Source organism: Lithobates pipiens, unplaced genomic scaffold (genome assembly GCF_037356315.1).
Source record: "Lithobates pipiens isolate NorthernLeopardFrog02 unplaced genomic scaffold, aLitPip1_a1.2 Scaffold_3, whole genome shotgun sequence".
NCBI classification, from domain to species: Eukaryota; Metazoa; Chordata; class Amphibia; order Anura; family Ranidae; genus Lithobates; species Lithobates pipiens.
Window position 1 is genome coordinate 240,936,492 of NW_027507790.1, and position 19,358 is coordinate 240,955,849.

At 45.3% G+C, this 19,358-nt stretch overlaps 1 protein-coding gene across 1 annotated transcript in view; it reads right to left on the reverse strand.

The window, feature by feature from the left end:
• The window catches only part of WDR7 (WD repeat domain 7), a 597,600-nt gene that overhangs the window by 23,316 nt on the left and 554,926 nt on the right, over positions 1 to 19,358 (reverse strand). Inside the window, 1 exon segment of the mRNA XM_077462962.1 lies at positions 13,347 to 13,451. Within this exon segment, the coding sequence (XP_077319088.1) occupies positions 13,347 to 13,451 (105 nt within the window).

Below are 19,358 nucleotides of genomic sequence, written 5' to 3' on the forward strand. Positions count from 1 at the left end.
GCGGACTTAACACCCTCCCCCCCAGCAGCGGACTTAACACCCTCCCCCGCAGCAGCGGACTTAACACCCTCCCTCTCCCCCCCACCAGCGGACTTAACACCCTCCCCCGCAGCAGCGGACTTAACACCCTCCCTCTCCCCCCCACCAGCGGACTTAACACCCTCCCCCCACCAGCGGACTTAACACCCTCCCCCCCAGCAGCTGACTTAACACCCTCCCCCCCAGCAGCGGACTTAACACCCTCCCCCCCAGCAGGGGACTTAACACCCTCCCCCCCAGCAGGGGACTTAACACCCTCCCCCCCAGCAGGGGACTTAACACCCTCCCCCCCAGCAGGGGACTTAACACCCTCCCCCCTACCAGCGGACTTAACACCCTCCCCCCCCACCAGCGGACTTAACATCCTCCCCCTCCCCCCCACCAGCAGACTTAACACCCTCCCCCTCCCCCCCACCAGCGGACTTAACACCCCCCCCTCCCCCCCACCAGCGGACTTAACACCCCCTCTCCCCCCACCAGCGGACTTAACAACCAGCGGACTTAACACCCCCCCTCCCCCCACCAGCGGACTTAACACCCCCCCACCAGCGGACTTAACACCCTCCCTCTCCCCCCCCACCAGCGGACTTAACACCCTCCCCCCACCAGCGGACTTAACACCCTCCCCCCCAGCAGCTGACTTAACACCCTCCCCCCCAGCAGGGGACTTAACACCCTCCCCCCCAGCAGGGGACTTAACACCCTCCCCCCTACCAGCGGACTTAACACCCTCCCCCCCCACCAGCGGACTTAACATCCTCCCCCTCCCCCCCACCAGCAGACTTAACATCCTCCCCCTCCCCCCCACCAGCAGACTTAACACCCTCCCCCTCCCCCCCACCAGCAGACTTAACACCCTCCCCCTCCCCCCAGCAGCGGACTTAACACCCCTCCCCCCAGCAGCGGACTTAACACCCTCCCCCCCAGCAGCGGACTTAACACCCTCCCCCCCAGCAGCGGACTTAACACCCTCCCTCTCCCCCCCCACCAGCGGACTTAACACCCTCCCCCCCACCAGCGGACTTAACACCCTCCCCCTCCCCCCCACCAGCGGACTTAACACCCCCCCCACCAGCGGACTTAACATCCTCCCCCTCCCCCCCACCAGCGGAATTAACACCCTCCCACCAGTGGACTTAACACCCTCCCCCTCCCCCTCCCCCCCAGCAGCGGACTTAACACCCTCCCCCTCCCCCCAGCAGCGGACTTAACACCCTCCCCCTCCCCCCAGCAGCGGACTTTAACACCCTCCCCCTCCCCCCACCAGTGGACTTAACACCCTCCCCCTCCCCCACCAGTGGACTTAACACCCTCCCCCTCCCCCCACCAGTGGACTTAACACCCTCCCACTCCCCCCCACCAGCGGACTTAACACCCTCCCCCCCCACCAGCGGACTTAACACCCTCCCCCCCACCAGCGGACTTAACACCCTCCCCCCCACCAGCGGACTTAACACCCTCCCCCTCCCCCCCACCAGCGGACTTAACACCCTCCCCCTAACCCCCCACCAGCGGACTTAACACCCTCCCCCTCCCCCCACCAGCGGACTTAACACCCTCCCCCTCCCCCCCACCAGCGGACTTAACACCCTCCCCCTCCCCCCACCAGCGGACTTAACACCCTCCCCCCCACCAGCGGACTTAGATAACGCCCTCCTCCCCACCAGCGGACTTAGATAACGCCCTCCTCCCCACCAGCAGACTTAGATAACGCCCTCCTCCCCACCAGCAGACTTAGATAACGCCCTCCTCCCCACCAGCAGACTTATCTAACACCCCCCCACCAGTGGACTAGTCCAAGCAATCCCCCTCCCCCCGCACACACGGCAGGAAGCACAGACGCACACAGCCACCCCCTAGACCCCCCCAGTCAGTGGAGCGGACTGATTCAGGAGGACACCCGCCTGCTGCATGCCTGCCACTTACCCCATCTTAGTGGTGGGTCAGGCAGCGGGTGAATTGCAGCGAGATGCATATAGGGAGTGGAGAGGAGAGAAGGGGCACAACTGCATTTTGGTTCTCCTGTTTTGAACGGAGCCCTCCGTGCTTTCTGTGAATTTAACCCAGTCACACATTGAAGTGTATTTGGAAATTCAAACTCTGGGCAGTGGGCACTGAGGGCTAGGACAGGCATGCAGAGATTTGCTATGCTACATAGACCTGTGAGTTCGCTATCCCACAAGAATATATTCCTGCAATTGCCTGGAGAGATTTTGAGCTCCCAGTACTGTATAGAGGGCTGTGAGACAGACCCAGGCCTTGACACCCTGGGCCCCAGCTGACCCCACATCCCATGGGCACTGATCAGGCTGCACTAATGGGTACTTTTTGCACTGGTGAGGCTGTGTTTATGGGCACTAAACAGGCTGCACTGGTGAGTCTGCACTGATTGGCACTGATTAGGCTGCATTGATGACCATTGATCAAGCTGCACTCATGGGTGGTACTGTCTGCACTGATGGGCACTGTCTATATTGGTGACCGTGAAGCTGCATTGATGGGCACTGATCTGTGTGTTTTGAGAGCTGTGCATGCTGTTGTATGTTTTGAAGCTAGACTTGTATACCAGTGATGTATCTGGGAAGTAGGCATGTTGTTGCAGAATAATTTCCACCTATAGGCTCGGTGCTCATTGGTGCGATGTGGGAACCCTGCAAATCCACTGTGGCTTCCCGCATTGCACCTGACTCACAAATAGTTCATACTGCCCTATGTGAACTGCTGGTAGTGTCAATATAAAGTTAATGACACGCCTAAATCCGTTTGCGTATCGCAGTGCAAACTGTCAATTCACCCATGCAATCCAATTCTGGTGCGCCCAAAAAAGGTTCTCTACGTGTTTGGTCTCAATGCGATGCAAATTCAGCCATACAATCTGTATGGCTGAATTCACATCACACAGACATCGCATGTGATCTGCACAGCAGTGCGATGTGAATCACATGCGATGTCTGACATCACAGCAGTTTGAACCAGCCCGTACTGTACAGCTTTATTGTTAAGTGTTTGTGGGAATTTTGTGGTTTCAGGGGTCTCCAAACTTTGGCCATACAGTTCAGGAACTACAATTCCCATCATGCCTAGTCAAGTCTTTGAATGTCAGAGTTTTACAATGCCTCATGGGTGCGTAGTTCTGCAACAGCTGGAGAGCCGTAGTTTAAAACCAGGTGGGCATGAATGGTGAGCTGATTCGGTGGTTCAATGGGCCTCTTGACTGGACTTGCCCCCCAGGCCTAAGGCTGCCAGCCCTCCCCTGTACCCGGAGATACCCAGCCATACTCGGAGAAACCCTGCAATACTCAGCCATAGTCGGTGATACCCGGAGATACCCAGCCATAGACATCCCCCTCCCGCTGCCCTCCGGTGCTTCTACCGACTCGCCAATACGATCAAAGCCAGAATCTTTTTTTTTATTTCAGGCTTCCCAGAGTAGAGGTGATATGCGGGGTCTTATTGACCCCATATCTCACTGTAAAGAGGACCTGTCATGCCATATTCCTATTACTGGAATTGCAGTTTGAAAAGGAAAGGTAATTTTTAAGAACATGAAATTACAATATGGCCATTGTAGCAATTGTATATGATATATACAGTATGTATGTGTATATATATATATATATATATATATATATATATATATATATATATATATATATATATATATGTGTATATATATATATATATATGTATATGTATATATATATATATATATATGTATATGTATATATATGTATATGTATATATATGTATATGTATCTTATATATATATATATATATATATATATATATATATAGATATATATAGATATATATATATATATATATATATATATATATATACACACACATACAGTATCCCACAAAAGTGAGTAAACCCCTGGGTAATGGATAATTGGGTCCTATTTGGGCATTTTCACTTAGGGGTGTACTCACTTTTGATGACGGCGGTTTAGACATTAACCACTTACCGACCCTAATTTGGGGACGGATATCGTTGTTATGGCAGCAGCTAGCTGCCATAACCCCAGTATCCCCATGTTCACCCGGAGGTCGGCTACAAGATGAAGTGGTCTCTACAGCGGATTCTCCACAAGATCACTTTGAACAGTGGCGGGAGAGGGCCTGCCACCACACGGTGCCCTCCGCCGCTTACCGGAGCCATTGGCGGAGGCGATCGCGTCTGTCTCCTTGCTAGGTATGGAGACAAGTGAGGGGAAGATGGCCCCCACCCGTCTACATACCATAGCAGGGCAGAAGCGACGTCAAAACGTCACTTCCGCACATACGTCTTAACCACTTCAGCCTCGGACCAATAAATACCTTAAGGACCAGAGGTCTTTTTGCAATTTCGCACTGCGCTGCTTTAACTGGTAATTGCGCGGTCATGCAATATTGCACCCAAACGAAATTTGCGTCCTTTTCTTCCCACAAATAGAGCTTTCTTTTGATGGTATTTGATTGCCTCTGCGATTTTTTTTTTTTTGCGATATAAATGGAAAAAGAGCGAAAATTTTGAAAAAAAAAGATATTTTCTTCTTTTTGTTATAAGAAAAATCGAATAAACTAAATTTTAGTCATACATTGAGGGCAAAATTTATTCAGCCACATGTCTTTAGTAAAAAAAAATGTCAATAAGCGAATATTTTTTGGTCTGCGCAAAAGTTATAGCGTCTACAAACTAGAGTACATTTTCTGGAATTTACACAGCTTTTAATTTATGACTGCCGATCTCATTTCTTGAGGTGCTAAAATGGCAGGGCAGTACAAATCCCCCCCAAATGACCCCATTTTGGAAAGTAGACACCCCAAGGAAATTGCTGATGGGTATGTTGAGCCCATTGAATATTTATTTTTTTTGTCCTAAGGGATTGAATAATGACAAAAAAAAAAAAAAATTTTTTTTACAAAAAGTTGTCACTAAATGATATATTGCTCACACATGCCATGGTTATATGTGGAATTGCACCCCAAAATACATTCTGCTGCTTCTCCCGAGTACGGGGATACCACATGTGTGGGACTTTTTGGGAGTCTAGTCGCGCACGGCACCCCGAAAACCAATCACCACCTTCAGGATTTCTAAGGGTGCAAATTTTTGATTTAACTCCTCACTACCTATCACAGTTTCGAAGGCCATAAAATGCCAAAATAGCACAAAACCCCCCCAAATGACCCCATTTTGGAAAGTAGACACCCCAAGCTATTTACTGAGAGGCATGTTGAGTCCATGGAATATTTTATATTTTGCCAAAAGTTGCGGGAATATTACAAACTTTTTTTTTTTTGCACAAAGTTGTCACTAAATGATATATTGCTCACACATGCTATGGGCAGAAGTCAAATTACACCCCAAAATAAATTCTGCTGCTTCTCCCGAGTACGGGGATACCACATGTGGGGGACTTTTTGGGAGCCTAGCCACGTACGGGACCCCGAAAACCAAGCACTGCCTTCCGGATTTGAATATAAAATGCTATAAAAAACAAACTAACCAGAGTCACCCGTAACACTTATACGGTGATCAGTGGTGAAAGGGTTAACTAGGGGCAATCAGGTGGTTCAAATTTTTATTAGGTAGTATATGGGGGTCCCTGGCGCTATATAAAAACCTGACGGGGAACCTAAATAACTAACTGGCTAACCAGCGTCACCAGTGACACTTATACTGTGATCGCTGGTGAAAGGGGGTGAAAGGGTTAACTAGCAGCAATCAGGGGGTTAAAACCATTATTGGGTAGTATATCGGGGTACCTAGCGCTATAAAAACCTGGCGGTGAACCTAAAAAAATAACTAGCTACCTAGCGACACTAGCGACACTGATGCAGCGTTCAGAAAAATTATCGCTTAGTGACACTGGCAAAAGGGAGTGAAAGGGTTAACTAGCGGAAATCAGGGGGTTAAAACCATTATTGGGTAGTATATCGGGGTACCTAGCGCTATAAAAACCTGGCGGTGAACCTAAAAAAATAACTAGCTACCTAGCGACTGTAGCGACACTAATGCAGCGATCAGAAAAACGATCGCTTAGTGACACTGGCAAAAGGGGGTGAAAGGGTTAACTAGCGGCAATCAGGGGGTTAAAAACATTATTGGGTAGTATATCGGGGTACCTAGCGATATAAAAACCTGGCGGTGAACCTAAAAAAATAACTAGCTACCTAGCGACACATGCAGCGATCAGAAAAATGATCGCTTAGTGACACTGGCAAAAGGGGGTGAAAGGGTTAACTAGCGGCAATCAGGGGGTTAAAAACATTATTGGGTAGTATATCGGGGTACCTAGCGCTTTAAAAACCTGGCGGTGAACCTAAAAAAATAACTAGCTACCTAGCGACTGTAGCGACACTAATGCAGCGATCAGAAAAACGATCGCTTAGTGACACTGGCAAAAGGGGGTGAAAGGGTTAACTAGCGGCAATCAGGGGGTTAAAAACATTATTGGGTAGTATATCGGGGTACCTAGCGATATAAAAACCTGGCGGTGAACCTAAAAAAATAACTAGCTACCTAGCGACACATGCAGCGATCAGAAAAATGATCGCTTAGTGACACTGGCAAAAGGGGGTGAAAGGGTTAACTCTAGGGGCAATCAGGGGGTTAAATCTTTATTGGGGGGTGATAGGGGGCTACCCTGGACCTAACACTAACTGTCCTGACAGTTTTTACTGTCACAACTGACACTGAATGCATTGATCAGTAAAGAAATGATCAATGCAATCAGTGACACTGTGACTGGGGGGGGAGGGGGGGCGGGGGGGGGATCGGGGGGCGATCGGGGGGGGGATCGGGGGGGGGTTTGTGTGCCTGTGTGTACCTACATGTCAGTGTAGTGTTGGTGCACACTTACTTTTACTGTTCTCCTCGTAGTCCGGTCAAAAAGACCGCCCCGAGGAGAATGACATCACTTCCTCCTTCCTGTGTAAACAATACACAGGGGAGGAAGCTTCTCATTGGCCAGGAGCGATCCAGAGGGGGTGGCCGAAAACCAACGGCCATCCCCTCATCACGGAGCGCTCCTGGACCGAATCGGACCGCCGTAACCAGCGGGAGGGGGTCCGATCGGACCCCCCACCCGCTGGAAGGCAATCACGTAGATGTACGTGATTATGCCTGCCTGTGCCATTGTGCTGACGTACAATGGCAATACGGCGGTCCTCAAGTGGTTAAAGGCACATTTTTTTGTTGTAATATTTTTAAAATGCCAATTTTTTTTTTTTTTTCATTTAAGTCCAAATAAGAGATCTGAGGTCTTTTTGACCCCAGATCTCATATTTAAGAGGTCCTGTCATGCTTTTTTTCTATTACAAGGGATGTTTACATTCCTTGTAATAGGAATAAAAGTGATCAAAATATTTATTTTTGGGGAAAAATGTCAAACTAAAATAAATAAAAATAAAAAAAAAAAATTTTTTTTAAAGCGCACCTGTCCCCATGTGCTCGCATGCATCAGCGAACGCATACGTAAGTCCCGCCCACATATGAAAACGGTGTTCAAACCACACATGTGAGGTATCGCTGCGAACGTTAGAGCGAGAGCAATAATTCTAGCCCTAGACCTCCTCTAACGCAAAACATGTAACCAGTAAAAAAAAATTAAAGCATCGCCTATGGGGATTTTTAAGTAGCGACGCTTGGCGCCATTCCACGAGCATGTGCAATTTTGAAGACTGACATGTTAGGTATCTATTTACTCAGCGTAACTTCATCTTTCACGTTATGCAAAAATTGGGCTAACTTTACTGTGTTTTGTTTTTTTAAGCACAAAACTGTTTTTTTTTCCCAAAAAAAAGCATTCCAAAAATTGCTGCGCAAATACTGTGCAAGATAAAAAGTTGCAATGGCCACCATTGTATTCTCCAGGGTGTTTGATAAAAAAAAATATACAATGTTTTGGGATTCTATGTAATTTTCTAGCAAATAAATGATGATTTTTACATGTAGGAGAGAAATGTCAGAATTGTCCTGGGTGCTCCAGAACGCCTGATGGCGCTCCCTGCATGTTGGGCCTCTGTATGTGGCCACACTGTGCAAAAATCTCACACATGTGGTATTGCCGTACTCGGGAGTAATAGCAGAATGTGTTTTGGGGTGTAATTTGTGGTATGCATATGCTGTGTGTGAGAAATAAACTGATAATATGACAATTTTGTTAAAAAAAAAAAAAGTAAAAAAAAAAATCTTGATTTTGCAAAGAATTGTGGGAAAAAATGACAACTTCAAAAAACTGAATGTTTTCTTTCCAAAAAGGGGTCATTTGGGGGGTATTTGTACTTTTCTGGCATGTTAGGGTCTCAAGAATTGAAATAGGCCGTCAGTACTTCAGGTGTGATCAATTTTCAGATATTGGCACCATAGCTTGTGGACTCTATAACTTTCACAAAGACCAAATAATATCCACCAATTTGTACTTATTTTTACCAAAGATATGTAGTAGTATAAATTTTGGACAAAATTTATGAAGAAAAAATTACTAATCTGCTAAATTTTATAACAGAAACAAAGAAAAATTCATTTTTTTACAGAATTTTCTGTATTTTTTTCTTTTATAGCACAAAAAATAAAAAAAACGAGCGGTGATTAAATACCACCAAAAGAAAGCTCCATTTGTGTGAAAAAAGGACAAAAATTTCATATAGGTCCAGTGTTGCATGACTGAGTAATTGTCATTCAAAATGTGAGAGCACCGAAAGCTGAAAATTGGTCTGGTTATTAAGGGTGTTTAAGTGCCCAGTGGTCAAGTGGTTAAAGTGGTTGTAAACCCTTACAAACCACTTTGACCTAGGTTAGATTAGATTAAGCCTAGATTAAGGCTTACCTGTAGGTCCAAGAAATATCTCCTAAACCTACACGGTTTAGGAGATATTTACAAAAAGACAGGCACTGCTGTCTACGGCGCATGTGCCATAGACAGCGGCGCACAGGCACACTGAGCAGGCCGCAGATCACGGCGATATGCCACTAATGCCGGCTCCCGTGCGCATGTGCGGGAGTGACGTCATCGCAACTCCGGTGAATCACAGCGCCGGAGCAGTGAGACCCGGAAGTCACTCCGGGATACATGGCAGCGGTGAAGATGAAGACGGAGGACAGCTTCGGGGGCTTCGTTCTCAGGTAAGTTATTCATAATGAGCTAGTATGCTATGCCTATGCCTTGCAGGTTGCATTTAAAAAAAAGTAAATAAAATAGCCTTTACTTCCTCTTTAACATGTTACTTTGGAGCAGTCCCCTGCACCCATTTCACCCACCACATGAGCGGGCAGGGGTCCCTCTCCCTGCACCTGCTGTCACATTTTAAAAACACTGTGGCTGGGCAGGGCTAGGGCCATGTCATTAATTTACAGAGTTCCGTGAACGAATGAACTACAAGTCCTGTCTGTCACCGCAACAGACAGCTTGCAGTTCTCAATAAAGCACAAGAGCGCTGATGAGGACCATCATAGTCCATTGATTCTTCCTGCATTTCGGTAATTGTCTGCCTGTATGGGGGCAGACAGTGGTACTGGGTACCTGCAGGAGACTCGGATTGCTTCCGCAATCCAATTTGCAGGTCGCAGTGTAAAAAAATAATAAATGCACATTTTTACCTGCCAAATTATATGTTTATTTATTTATTTCTTTATTTTTTTAGGTGAACTTAGCCTTTAAACAGCTTATTTTGCTGCAGAAATCAGTGACTGGCATGTAAAGTCATGTGAGCCTTTTTTTGTTACAGATGGAAATCAATCAGATATTAACATCATCTGTGCCGTAATGATATTATGTATCAGAGGAAGGTGGTAAACATGACTGTAAGCTATAATTACTTAGCTGCAAAGTGTAAGTGCATTGAATCATTATATTCCTCTAACAATACGACAAGGAAACCGGAGAAGAATGGAAAGCGTTTAATCAATAAACACACAATCCCCGGCTTAGACACAATTAGCTAAATATGTTTATTATGGTGTAAAGGAAGCAGGTAACATTTTACTGGTTACAATGTAACCGCAGTGTTCCGATACGTGAAGAAACATCACAGCATGCAAAATACCCAGATAATGTGAGGACAAGGTTTATATATAACAAAGTTAGTATAACTGTACCCGTATAGTTTCCAATCAGCGCTCTTGTTTGATTAGCACTGAAAACTATAAAGTTTCTCTAACTTGTAAAGTATCATTTAAGTGAACTAAGTAACCTGAACTAAAAAAAGTAAAGGCTTGCTATGTTGCAGGGAGCATTCAGAAATGGTAATTGTACCCTAAGCAGTATTCTGAACCCCCGTGCCTTAAACCCCATAGCTGTATAATTGCAGTGGGAGATCATCTAAGGCAGGGGTCGAACATGGGCTACCTGTCGACCACCGGTAGGTGACAGGTAGACCGGAACAGGTCTGCGCTGCTGACTTCCGCCTCCTACTGCTAGCTGCTGGTCTTCGCAATCGGCCTCCTCCGCCAAGGCTTCGGTCCTCCTCCTTTCCTACCCTCCTGCCTTCTCCGCCGATGTTATCAGTAAACAGCGGAGAGCGAGAGGCAGCACAAGATGCAGGGTGGGCGGAGGAGCTGGCCAAGTTGACTTTTCTAGTTAACCCGCAGGTGATCCTAGGTCCTAAGCAACCAATCACCAGCATGTTAATATGAAAAGTCACTTTTTAACTAACCAGAACTGTGCTGCTTCTCAGTCATGTGTGCACAGGTAGGATGCAATGGAACACTGCAATGGGAGGGAAGGGGGGGGGGAGGGAACACTACAATGGGAGGGAAGGGGGGAGGGGACACTGCTGTGTGTGTGTGGTGTAATGTAAAAGGGACAGTGGACACCAATATGGGAGAATAGGGAAGGGGGGAGGCAGTGGGTTGGAGAGAGTACACTAGTGTGTGTGTGTTTTTGGGGGGGGGGTGATGTGAAGGGGGCAGTGCTGTCCCTATAACAGTGTCCTCTACCACCCCCCAATCTCTGCATTCTGAGTGCAACGCACTCCTGATCCATGCATTCCGTGTTGTTCAAGTAGATCTCCATCTCTAAGGTTGCCTAACCCTGATCTAAGGCAATGCTGCCTCAAACTTCAAGTCTTAGGAGATTTGAAGTGAGATTTAGTGATGTCATTACTAAGCTGCTCATTGCTCTTCTGGCTGGAGAGGAAACTGTACCCAAGGACCTGCAATGCAAAGGATCCCCTGCTTTACTAATTCTGTGGATTTGTGCTGCTTCCCCTTGTCTGCTGCTTCTTAAATCATCACTACACCAATCATCAGATCACACGGTCATAGGGGGCAACTCTGATGAGGAAGCAACCACATGCTCCTCTACCAAAATGGCTGCTTCCACAAAGAGACCAAATTTAAAATAAACCATGGTAAGTCAGTAATGAGGAAAAGATCAGCTGCAGGGAGCTTACAGGAAAAACTGGAGATTTGCCTTTTGTTTCCTTGGCTTATTTTGGTACAGCTTCTACAGTACAGCTCATATTTAACACTAAATCAAACCCTAACACTTAACCCACTGATGCCTTAATCATCAACACTTAAAGCCAAAATCCACCTAAACTTGATTTTTTTTTTTTGTCCATCCCTATCGCTTCTAAACCATTCTCTAGCCAGTGTAAAGTGTTGCTTATGTGAAGCCTGTTATAATCACCCGAGTTATGTCACTGATACCATTTCCTCTTTCAGGGCCTGCTAATCCAGCATTATACAGTAACATTTGTCCCCTTCACTCCCATTGGTCCGAAGTCAGATCTCCTCTGGATCCTAAGAAGACCTCTTTGCTGGCCAGCCAAAGAGAATCATCCACATCATGCAGGCAGTGATGTAAACACCCAGAAAAAGGACCCATTCATGAAGATCAGCTGACCATAACTTAAGGTATCTGAAAATTGGGATTTTTTTAACCCAGTAATCAGACAGAGGGGGTGGGAGCTTTCCTGGAGTTTGGCTTTAACGTAAACCTTAATTCTTATGCCGGTTCACCCTGGAGTAGGGATGAGCTTCGAGTTTGAATCGAACATTGCCTGTTCGCCCATTCGCCAAACAGCAAACAATTTGGGGTGTTCGCGGCAAATTCGAAAAGCCGCGGAACACCCTGTAAAAGTCTATGGGAGAAAACGAATTTGTGCCAATTTTAAAGGCGTATATGCAAGTTATTGTCATAAAAAGTGTTTGGGGACCTGGGTCCTGCCCCAGGGGACATGTATCAATGCAAAAAAAGTTTTAAAAACTGAAATTTTTTTCATTTGTTCGGCCATTTTGGCATGGAGTTCCCCTTAAAATCCATACCAGACCCTTCAGGTCTGGTATGGATATTTGGGGGGAACCCCACATCTTTTTTTTTTATTTGACGCGGGGTTCCCCTTAATATCCATACCAGACCTGAAGGGCCTGGTAATTGAATTTGGGGGTACCCAAGCACTTTTTATTTTTATCAATGACTGTTCTCTGTATTATGGGAGCCGACAATTCATTATAGCCACGAGTGCTTTTAAATGACTTTCTTTGCTGCAGAAATGACACTTTGTGCAGGGACAGTTCTAAGCACGGGAAACATGCGCCCCTTTACAGGCATACTATACACACACCCCAGGTACGAAATTTAAAGGAATATTACACTTATTGTTTCACTTTAAGCATTATTAAAATAACTGCTCCTGAAAAAACGTCAGTATTTAAAACTTTTTTTTGCATTGATACATGTCCCCTGGGGCAGGACCCAGGTCCCCAAACACTTTTTAGGACAATAACTAGCATATTAGCCTTTAAAATGAGCACTTTTGATTTTGAACGTTCGAGTCCCATAGACTTTAATAGGGATCTAAAGTTCACACGAATTTTAGGTCTGTTCGCAGGTTCTGGTGCGAACCGAACCAGGGAGTGTTCGGCTCATCCTTACCCAAGAGCAACATGGGAGAGCACAAGTGGCATGACATGTCAAATTAAATGTTTCCATATAAGAGCCAACTTTAGAAAAGGTTCCTGCACTATTTTCCAACTTTGATATGACTTCAATGCCAGAGAGTGTACAAAAAGTCACATTAAGTTGGATCAAAGTCGGACTGAAGTTGCAGGGCTAAGTCGGATCCGAAGTCACATGACTCATGTCGGAGCAGTGTGAACCTGGGCTTAATCGCCACCTTGACACTTGAGCTTACCCAACCCTTAAAACTTGACTTGCCCCTAACACTCATGTTTCATCCTAAACTAAACACTTATTTGGAAGATGTTGAACACACGTTTGGAGGTCATAAATACCCTAGCGAACACTCCTCAGGAACTGCTACAGTATTGTGTGCTATTTCCTTCACTCAAGACACCTTCAGAAAAAAAGTATTACCTGCCAGAAGGAGATATGGCTGTCTTTGTTGGAGTAAGTGGCAAGATAACGTCCATCAGGAGCAAAAGAAACTGCTGTAATTGGTCCTTTGTGACCATGGATATGCTGCAAAATAAAAAAGATAAAAAAGAATTAATCCTAATTGCATATTATACATATTCCCCATTTGCCTTGAATATCACTTTGTATTAGCAAGAGGTCAATCACCTTTTCTGATATGATATTTATCAGTTTTACTCTTGAGTGTTTATGGCATGGTGGACGATGTTTGAGACTGTCATTAAACATCAACTCCACAGTGATTTTAAAAGCGAGAACTGGTATGAGAAGGAAGAGGTAAGTGCAGTGGAAACTACAATCACCGCTATGTACCTGTTCTTCTGGTCTACCTCTTAAACGACTTGATGTTTGATGGTTCCACGCTACAAACTCACAGCTACATAATATGACCAACAGTGTGTAGGCATCTGACAATTGCACCTATGTGAGCTTGCAGGTATTACTATGGAATTGGTGTTATAATTTAACCCAAACTATTCAGTAAGTTGGAGGTCAGGACTCTGTGCGGATCACTTGAAGTGGTTGTAACAGCAGAAAGTTTTTTATCTTAATGCATTCTAAGCCTTCTGTGTGCAGCAGCCCCTCTAATACTTATCTGAACCCCTCTCTATCCAGCGATGTCCACAAATTCTTCGGCCGTCCAGGGCTCTCCCTCCTGATTGGCTGAGACACAGCAGTGGGGCCACTGGCTCCCATTGCTGTCAAACAAACTCAGTTAGCCAATGAGGAGTGACAGGGGGTGGAGTCGAACCGCAACCCTGTGCCTGAATGGATACATACATAGAGCTGCGGCTCGGGTGCCCCCATAGCAAGCTGCTTGCTCTGGGGGCACTCAACAGGAGGGAGGGGCCAGGAGCTCCAGCCAGGGACCAGAGAAAAGGAGGATCTGGGCTGCTTTGTGCAAAACTACTGCACAGGGTGGGTAGGAAGAACATGTTTGTTTGTTTGTTTTTAAAAACAAGACTTTACAATTACTTAAAATTTCTCCACACCAAAACATGTCTTTATGAAGCTGGCCTTGCACACTGACCGTGAGAGAAAACACATTATAACAAAGGCTAGCTATCTATAGAAGAGTTTCTGAATACAAGACAGATCACTCCAGATCCATATTACTGTCATTCCCACATATATTCAGAAACAAAAAAATGGGACTCATGGAAGAGATCAGGGTTTATTCTCAAAAAGCGATCGGATGCTTGGTCCCCAACCAAGCCTTCTTAGAGAACAGGGGCAATTGGACTATCTCGGCTTGGTTGGGGACCAAGCATCTGATCGCTTTATTTTTAAGTTCCTGGATGATGGTACAAATGGTTTACTTTTTCTTTATTATTTTATTACTATAGAGGCTATCTCTATTTCTATATATGCAGACATGGTGAAGGGATAAAAAGAAAAAAAAGGGAAGGGAAGGGGGGGGGGTCATGGGACTAGAGCAGAGGATCATCCTAAAACTCCAGGCCTGGCCCACTGAAAAAAAAAAAACAAAGGAAAAGAAAAGGGGGGGGGGGGAGGTGCCTTTTGCCCCACCATAGGGGTGAGAACAACTTTTAAAGAGGAGGAAAAAAGCTGACTTAAAAATTATTGAAACAGCTACATGCGAAGAGTATAGCCCCATATACATGGGCTGAATATCAGGTGGTATCGTCAGGTTCAATAGAAACCGGCCGACATTCGGCCTGTATTTATGGCAACTGGTCCGGCTTCTGTCAAAGAGGCACAACCGAAAAATGTCTGCCGATTGGCATCTGATCAGTGCACTCAACTAGTGGCTGAGAGCACCGTCCGGTGTGTTCTGGCGGGGGGGGGGGGGGGGGGGGAGTGTCCCCGTGTCGGAACCCAATAGCTTAGCGGGGAGAATGATGTACTGACATTGGATTGTTAGTACAGGATCTACTCCCAAGCACCATTTTTTTTCCCCTTGGGTTGAATGAAAAAATATATATATATATATATATATATATATATATATATATATATATATATATATATATATATATATATATATTGTGTGTACTTGACCTAAAAACTACTTAACTGCAGTTCACATCATCCAACGATCTTAATAGCTTAAGTCTTTATCACCCACCAGTTCATACGAATGTTTGTTGTACATAAATGAAATGCAGTTTTGTTTGTGTGCTATAAACATTTCCACCTAATTTCTGTTGGAGGGTTACTGTACATTACAAAAGCAAGTACATCTTACCAATCCTACACATATATATATATATATATATATATATATATATATATATATATATATATATATATAAAAAGAAGCTTCTGCTTGCACTTTGCTGGTGAGCGCACGTGTGATGTGCTTGGTGCATACGTTTATGGCGTTTGATTTGAACTGTAGCTGCGTCCAGCTGTGCCTCCTTCAGATCAGACCATTGTCCAAAGACTTGTTAATCCAGCAGCTCTTGATCTCTAATGATTAGGAATGCTTGTGCGCGTGTGTTCTACACACGCTCCTAAGCTGTTCTGCTACACCAAACAGCATAACTTATTGGGCTGCTTTGATAAAACTTTGTGACACAACATTCCATCTGTTCGAAATGTTGACTGCAGTTCCACTGGATAATCATTGCATCAAATCCTCCCCGGCCTGTACAAAGACCTCCTACCACCGTCTCCTGACGTCCACACACTTTCATTTCAGCATGCGGTTTTTGTTGCCAAGGACTTAAGACTTGTGTATTCTGCATATGCTGTCGGTTATCATAAATGCAAGTTACAGAAATGTTTTATGAGCCTGTACAATAAAAACAAAAAAAAAACAAAGTTTTTCTATAATAAATGTTAAATATTTCAATGAACTTCTAAAACTTTACTACCGGTAGTCATTTATTTTTTATCATTCTGCAACTTCTAATCAAAATACTTGATTGACCCAAAGCCCATCAAACATGAACAAAGCGCTGTTTGGAAAAATGCTTGCAGTAAGCAAGTTGCTTGTAGTTTGTTGATCTTCGTGAACTTATTGACATGATGAAATTAAATAGGAAAGGAATGTATGTGTGGACTGGTCCTGAAAAACACTGGGGAGAGCCCATAAATATAAATAAAAAACATGCACCACATTTAAAGGCACAGACTAGGCATTACTCACTGATGCCAAATTCACATTGTTGGAATGGGCATTGTGCAAGTTGGTGCCCTGCGGTGCCATTCATTCTAAATGGCACCACAATGCACCTTGCCAAACGCATATGCACTGCAGTGCATCAGAGTGTGGTACATTAAAGTGATTGTAAACCCTTTTAAGTGACTTTTACCTATAGGTAAGCCTAGACTAAGGCTTACATATAAGTAGTGGAAAAATCTCATAGACGTGCGCCATTTAGGAGATATTTCATTGTAGTGCGCCAATGTTGTCATTGGTGCATGCACTGTGAAGAAATGGACCACCGTGGCGTTTCTTCCTCCAGCGTGTGCCACAACTGACGGCTACCACATGCGCGGGAGTGACTTCACGCGGTTCTGGCGGCTCCGGCCAGTCACAGAGCCAGAGTCTGCACCGCCGGAAGGAAGAGGCGTGGAGATGGACGCTGCCTGTATAGGGGATGTTGCGGGCTTTGTTTGCAGGTAAGTGTCATATAATGGGCTAGTATGCAATGCATTCTGGCCCATTATGCTTTTAATTTGCAGGCCTTGCGGGGAGCAAAAGAGGAAGTGAAACTGATTGGGGTTTACTTCCTCTTTAAAGGGTTGATTTGCTATAACTGGGGAGTGCAAAATCTGGTGCAGTTGTACATGGTAGCCAATCAGCTTCTAACTTCAGCTTGTTCAATGAAGCTTTGACAAAGTATCTGGAAGCTGATTGGTTTCTATGCAGAGCTACATGAGATTTTGCATGCTCCAGTTTTAGTAAATCATCCACATAGTGCAGAACAAACCCCACTCTGGTTTCTGTGCACATGGCATTGTGGGTGCACTGCAGTCATGGCTGCATGGCATTTCTCAAGGTAGGTACTATGTGTTGTAACTGCTTCTTGTAGTCTCTGTTGGAAGCCCCTGTAACAGTGATGACAACACAGGATCACAAATGAGATACAGGAACAAACCATGATAGCCCTACAAACAGGAAGGGTCCATGACAGCCTGGGTTCACAGGAATTGGGTTAAATAACACCCGATGTCATTCAACTTCAAAGACGAGCTACAGTCAGCATGGTCTGCTGCATAATAATGTGCAATGCTTAAAGGCAGCCCATTAGGTCCTGTTTTTTTGAAACATGGGGATGGATTTAGGCCCCTTTTATACGGGCGCCTCCGCTAAGCGGAATCTGCTTGCTTAGCAGGGGATCTCTCTGTTGATCCCCACTGAGCAGGTGGATGATAGGTCCGTGTCCGTTCTGCTATGCAGAGAGGACACAGACACAGTCCCCCCCTCTCCTCTATGGGACAACCGAATGGACATGGACCGCGCCTCTCTGTTTCCATCAGATGCCATCTGATCCGCAGGATGGATGGGGAATAGGACCACCATCCATCTGTTTTTGGCAGACATGATTGGATTGGAGGGTGGTGGGTGTTGGCGGAATTCACCGCTCCATAGAAGAAACTGGAGGGTCCGATCAGGTCCACCTGATAAACTGACAGGCAGATCTGATCAGACAGCCCGTGTGAAAGGGGCCTAACAAAAACTGGAGAGCGCAAAATCTGGTGCAGTTGTGCATGGTAGCCAATCAGTTTCTAACTTCAGCTTGTTCAATGAAGCTTTGACCAAGAATTTGGAAGCCGATTGGTTTCTATGCAGCGCTCAACCAGATTTTGCACTCTCTAGATTTAGTAAATCAATCCCTAGGTTAAAAAAAAACCCCAAAAAAACCCAGCATCTAATGAATGGGCTTCATTAAATCAATGCACATTTTTCATGGCATATCATGTTTAAAAACACAATAGCGTGAATCCAGTCCTAGAGTTTTTACTTTAGGGATCAAACACCTACATCTTATGGACTTTACTAAAACATGTCTGTAAGGATGAAATTGTTAAAACAGTCACCGCTTATATATAAGCATTACTGTCATCTTCCCTCAACTGTGTTTTAGCTCCAGAACAGGAAGGGAGATGTGAAGATGCATAGATATCTGACCTCTATGATGAGATGCAACCCTTGACCCCCCCCCAGAAGTAAAATATAGATCACAGGGAAAGAATGGATTCAATCTGAACTCCAGGCTAAATGTACAATTGAAATACATACCTGGCTTGGTAAAAAGTCAAGTACTTACAGTACAGTGCTATGCTGATGCTTTCCATTTTGGATAGCGTAAGGGAGGGTTATAACCTCTGTAAGTTTTTTGTCATCTGTGTCCCATTGGGGGGAAATTTCCCTTTACTTTCTGTCTCTTAGCCAAAACAGGAAGTGAAGCTGTTATGGCTGCAAAGGCTGGGCCAACTCAATATTGAACCCTATGGACTAAGACTGGGATGCCATTTAAGTGATACTAAAGCCTTGTGTTTTTTTTTTGTTAAAACCAACAAACATGTTATACTTACCTGCTCTGTCCAGTGGTTTTGTACATAGCAGCCCAGATCCTTCTCTTCTTGGGTCCCTCTTCGGTGCCTCTGGCCTTCCCTCCAGTTGAGTGTCCCTACAGCAAGCAGCATGCTATGGGGGCATCCGAGCCGCATCTCGATGTGTCCATTCAAACGCAGAGCTGCAGCCCAAGCCTGTCCCCTCTTTCCTCATTGGCTCACTGACTTTGACAACAGCAGAAGCCAATGGCACTGCGGTCTCAGCCTATGAGTAGGAGAGTCCCCGACAGCCGAATTTCTTGTGCAACATCACTGGATCTAGATGGGGCTCAGGTAAATATTAGGGGGGCTGCTGCACACAGAAGGCTTTATATCTTAATGTATTAAGATAAAAAATCTTCTGCCTTTACAACCACTTTAACAGCTTGCCGTCTGCCCACCATCAAATGACGGAGGGACAGT